General features: G+C 51.1%; 1 protein-coding gene across 1 annotated transcript; it reads left to right on the top strand.

Annotated features, from left to right (window-relative positions):
* The first annotated feature begins 297 nt into the window (after positions 1-297).
* On the top strand, positions 298-2485 carry LOC135875197 (uncharacterized). The gene has a single exon (XM_065400190.1). The coding sequence runs from the start codon at positions 298-300 to the stop codon at positions 1492-1494; it is 1197 nt and encodes a 398-aa protein (XP_065256262.1). The 3' UTR covers positions 1495-2485.
* Positions 2486-5592: the final 3107 nt, after the last annotated feature.

Raw genomic sequence — 5592 nt, 5'->3', positions numbered from 1 at the left:
GGAGTAGGGTTGGGGGAGGGGAATGGGTAGCAATCCAGAGAGGAAGGGGGAAGGCAACAGGGAGGCCGTGGCTCCCCATCCCAGAGCGGATGGAGCCATCTGGCTGCAAGGCACCGGGTGCTGTGAAGTCTGGAGCGGGGGTTTGATGGGGGTGTCTGGTCCATCCTGTGTAACAGGGTGTCATGCTCTCTCAGCAGGTCTCAGCCGGCCACGCCTCCCTCGGACGTGCCTAGGTGAGCATCATTGCCACTGACCCTCTGCGTTGGGTGGGGCCTGGCCTGTGGTTGGCCGGGCACGATGCCTCGGAAAAGGAAACCTTGTCAGCGTGCAGCCCCCCCTCAGCTGGCTGCGGTCACTGCTGTGGGAACCCCAGGCGTGGCCAGGGCTGGCTCAGGGTGTCGCATACAGCTGGGGCGCAGGACCAGGAGCCCAGCCTACTTTCCCTTCAGCTTCCTGCCGGTGGACTGTCAGCTCCATGTCTTCTCTTTCCTTTCGGAGGTGGAGAAGTGCACAGCTGCCTTGGTTTGTGAAGCCTGGAGCAAGCTGATCCGCACCCCCAGGCTCTGGAGGGTGGCTGACTTCATGAGACTGGGGGCCTTCCAGTCAGGCATGGATTTGGTGCTGGTTTCTGCCAGAGAATTTGAGAGATGGAAAGAGTGGGTCCACCAGTATGCCTATCACCTGACCTCTCGCAGCGCTAGCCTGCTAGTCCTCAGGGCCAGCTTTGATTTGGGTGATCAGAAGACCAAATGGGCTGACTTCCTTTCACGCTTCTTGGACAGTGTCCACTGTGGGGAGCTGCAGGAGCTGGAGCTCAACTGGACCTTGACTCACTTGGAACCACCAGACTTCTACCCGCCAGGCACCTGCAGTATGACTCAGGTCAGCCTGACCAAAATGGACCAGATCAGCAACTTCCAGACCCTTTTGGAGAAGTTTATCCAGAGATCTCCAAAGCTCACCAGGATGAAGCTGCCCTTTGACTGGTCTGCATACTCAGTTGCCATGCTGACCCAGTTCCAGCAGCTTCACACCTTGGAGTTGAAATACTTCTGGAGCTTCAAAGGGGTTTGCCCAGAAATCATGCAAGATCTCACCAAAGCCCTGCCCAACCTCAGAACTCTCATCCTTCATGTGCTGGTGCCAGTCAAAGACTTGGGCATCTCCTATTCTCTGGAATCCAGATCCCTGGAGTACTTGGATGTGTCCCAGAGCCGTGGCCTGGTGTTCTGTCACCTCGACCTGCCCTCCCTGAGGGTGCTGAGGATCAAGAAGACGGTTCGGGGCATCATCCTGAACCGGAGGACTAGGCTGGCTCTTCAGAGTCGCTGGTCCTGTCTGTACAGCTTGCTACGGAGTGGCACGCCCAACCTTCGGGTGTTCAACAACCAGGTGTTGCTGCCGCACTGGCGGGAGCAGACGTACAAGGAGCTAAATGCCTTGCTGCTGCAATCATGCTACTGTGTTCAGCACTCGGACACGTGGTTACTGTAAAGATTGATGGTGAAGGGAACAGACAGGAGAACCTGGTTCTCTTGTGTCTAGTGGTGTCACTGAAGGGGGTGTATAGCATGAAGAGACCATGTGTTGCCTTGGGAGGGACCAGGTGGCCTGTGTGTCTCTGGGCCTAGCATTCGTCAGGTTTCAGGAGAGGCTGCATCTGGGCCCAGTTTGCTCAAAATGGGAGGCTGACTGAGGGATGTTTAGAGAGAAGGACACTCTGTTTCTCTTCTACCAAGACAGTAAATGTTCTGTACCGCACAGCTGGTTTCAGCTTTTCATTTATAAGTGCACTTTATGGCCCCTAAGTGATGGCCTGTGTTCCTTACGTACCAGCAAGGGCTCTGAGTACTGCACATAGTAAAATCACACAGCTGCAGCCAGACACGGGTGCCCTGGTTGTCTAAATGCGCTGATGCAGAAGTGAAGATAGAATTGGTAACCTTTTGAGCTCAGACCCCCACAAACCTCTGCCTGATGCATTCACAGGGTAGTTCCATGCTCTTAGCTGGACAGTGTTATTAGCTGGTTAGAGCAGGGGAGCTGGGTTTCCTGGGTTCTTTTCCAGTCACTATCATTATTTTTGGAAATGATTAGACTCATTTTCAAAAGCAGCCTCTAATTTTGGCTCCCTGACTCGAGTTATCTTGCAAGTTGTGGGAGCGCAGCAGCTCTGAAAATCAGGACCAAGGGGTCTTGAGTTAGGAACCTCAGTTTTCCATCTTTAAAATGGGAATAAGCCTAACTTACCTCTCTGGGAAGGTGGTGAGGCATTTAGACCCTTGGACTTAGGTGCTGCCAAAATGTAAAGTAATATTAGAAAGTGGAGGAACATGGATGTTTGCCATTTCCCAGCCAGCAGAAGGCACCCCTTACTTTGTTATGCTGATATATAACCTGACTGATTCTTCAGACCATATCTGTTCTCAGCTGGTTCCTCTGATGCTGGTGGCCAAGTGCTGAGTTGACCCTAATAAAAATTAACAGAGCCCCATCGCTGTCAGTCTGTTCTAACTCTGCACTGGGCCAGGAGTTCTTACTAATGGTTGAATCTGTTTCCTAGTAGCCCCTTCCTAGCCTGGAGAGAGCATATGTGTAATCCTGGCTTTGTAGCGGGGACGCTTCTTGTGGGACATGGTGTGGAAGACGACATGGCTTTGTGCTGGGGTCCGTTTCATAGGCTGTGATGAGGGGCCAGATCCAGAGTTATTCCTCTGAGGAGGGCATCTAGATGCATGTGGCGTTCAAACTGCACAAGTGTCTGGAGAAGAGGGAGCTTCATTGTCAAATGCTGGCAGGGGTGATTCCCATGCGTGGTCTCTGCTGCTGTTGATTCTCTTTCCTTCAGGAGGCTTGCGCCAAAAGCCTCTGGCTCAACTGACCCAAGTAAGGGTTTGTCCAACACCTAGTGCACCGAGGTCCATGACTCGGGCTCCTAGGCACTACAGCTAGACAACTAAATAATCCGGGTCCTACCCCACATCTGTTTGTACCTTCAGTCGAATGAGTGGGGCCCTCCTGTGTCTCCTGCCACTTTCTGATGCCTGAAAACTTGCTTTGCTTTTCCTGTCGCTCCTCTCTCACAGCCTTTCTCCCCGCCGCAAACCCGAGCTGTGTTTCATGTTCACCCCCAGGAGTTCTGCTTGTCTCTGTGCCAGCAGCACTTCAATCTTCATCCCCACAGGGGGTCCATGAGGATAATAGGGAGCACAGCAGCACGTCTCCTTAGCAACACTGGCTGCCAGGAACACATTACTCCTGTCCTCTGCTCACTGTGCTGGCTTCCCAAAGAACATCGAATCAAGTTCAAGGTCCTGGTCCTCATCGTCCTAGCCTGGACCCAGGGTATCTAAAAGAACCTAAAGCTCCAGGATGCAACTCCACTCCTCTGGCACCATGGGACTCTCAACAATGAGGACAAAGCTCGTTTGTGCAGGAGACAGAGTCTCCTCAGGGATCACTCTGAGCCCATGGAATGAAACCCCCCTCCCCGCCCCCCCCAGGCACCAAGGACCACCCCAAACCACCCCACCGTCCGCTCTGAGCACATTGCCTTGCCTTCTCTAAGATAAACATATTGCAGTGTGTGTGTATCTATGCAAAACAAAATGCCCCCCTGCATGCAGGGAGAGGATAGGAGTGTGGCCATGTTGCTTAATGCGCTCCGGCAGGCGCTCAGATACAGAGAGGAGCGCAGTATAAGAAACTCTGTAGTACAGAATAGATTGGAACTGTGGGGCTCTGCAGCCTGAAGTGATCACAGGCCATGGTGCATCAGTAATGTGCACAGAGTGACGGTGGTTTTTGTTCCTCCTGCACACAGCGGTGCTGGCGGGGGGTTGTGGTTTGGTCACACTGTAGGGTAAGGAGAGGCAGCATTGTACTCCCCTAGTGCCTCAGAACCCAGTCGGGGCCCAGGACCCCATTGTGCTAGGTGCTCTACAGACACAAGTAGTCCATGAGAGAGGCAGTTCTGGCTCATGTTGTACTGAAACATGGTAGCTAAGTGTGACCTCATCAGTCTGATCACTCCCCAAGGGTGTGTGGCCATGCTGCCTTCGTTCCCCCCGTGCTGGTGCAGGCAGAGGGGCTGCTGAAAGCACAGTAAAGTGTCCTATCTCTTGGGGGGTGCTGTTGGAAAAGACACAACCTGCTTGAGGGGGGAGGGTGCAGCGCTTGCACTTCCCTGAGCTCTGTGGTGACCTGTGTGAACATACAGCTCAGTGTGTGTGGTTGGAAGCAGCCAGGCACTCCAGACGTGCTCTCTCTTGCAAGGTAGAGCTCCCCACCATCCCCTTTGAAGGCTGAAGTCCTCTCTTCCTGGACAGCTCCACTCTGAGCAGTGCAGTGTAAGATCCCCTTTCTCTTTCAGTTGCAGGATTAGTTCTATGGTGCATCTGTTCTCTGCTCTTAATGCATTTTTAAAAAAAAACATAAGAACGGCCATACTAGGGTCAGACGAAAGGTCCATCTAGCCCAGAATCCTGTCTTCCAACGGTGGCCAATGCCAGGTGCCCCAGAGGGAATGAACAGAACAGGGAATCATCAAGTGATCCATCCCCTGTTGCCCATTCCCAGCCTCTGGCAAACAAAATCTTCTGAAATTTAAAAAAATCCTTCCAGTCCAGATGTGAATTAAGTTTAAAAAAAAATCCACTGAGTTGTGGTTCGTTTTTTTTAAGTTTCCCCAAAGTTCTGAAAGCAATTCTTACCAGATGTAAATCACTTCTTCGCTGAGAACATAATGGAACATTTCAACCCAGAATGGAACGTTTTCACCAGAGAATTAAGGGCTTGGACGGGAAATGTCACCATCACTCATAGCATCACAAACATGTGGACTGTGTGAGACTCTCAGTTGACAGTAGTTTTAAGCTGGTATCGAGTTAGGTGATTGGAGAGACCCGCTAGTTCATCTTCTACATCGGCCTAGGTTGGGCTAGATCCCGACTGTATTGCTCTCCCCTGTCCAGTCTAGTTCTAAACAGCTAAAGCAATGATCAGATTTTTAGGCGTGAAGCTGCCAAGCTGTGTCCCTGTTTCCATCCCAAACCTCTTTGGGGTTAGTGGGTTCTCTCTGAACCAAAGGAGTGTTTCAATGTTACTTGCTAACCATGGGCTGAATATTTAAAAGTAAAAACGTGTCATTGAAGTAGTTTTGGTTATAAATACTGAATAAAGCTCCCTAGTTGCACGCAGACAAGATTGCATTTGGGTCTTGTGTCAATCCAGAATAACTCTTTTGACTTCAGAGGGGATATTTTACATTTCCAGCTGTGTAAGTGAAGTCAGAATCTGGCCCACTAAATGCATTCCAAATCAAATGAATAGCTACCTCAACCTTCCAGCAGTCAGAAGAGAAATCCAGGGCTTGTCTTCAGCTGTGCTGTGTGCACAATCTGTTTAGAACTGTGCTGCAAGGAAGCATCTGTATTATTGATCAGATGTCAAATGGCTCATGTGAACCCTTGAGTTATACAGGCTACTGTTTGAATCACCAGCACGCACTGTCCTAGGCTTTGTTGGGAGCCTACATGTTTGTCACTTATCTACAGAAATGGTAAGGACAAATTGTTAACAAAAGTCCTCTTA

Source organism: Emys orbicularis, chromosome 2 (genome assembly GCF_028017835.1).
Source record: "Emys orbicularis isolate rEmyOrb1 chromosome 2, rEmyOrb1.hap1, whole genome shotgun sequence".
NCBI classification, from domain to species: Eukaryota; Metazoa; Chordata; order Testudines; family Emydidae; genus Emys; species Emys orbicularis.
Note: the sequence above shows the minus strand (reverse complement) of the source record. Positions and strands in the feature narration are given on the sequence as shown.

Excerpts from the sequence above, each read along its gene's own strand:
- LOC135875197 (XM_065400190.1), top strand. The coding sequence starts at position 298 with ATGCCTCGGAAAAGGAAACCTTGTCAGCGTGCAGCCCCCCCTCAGCTG.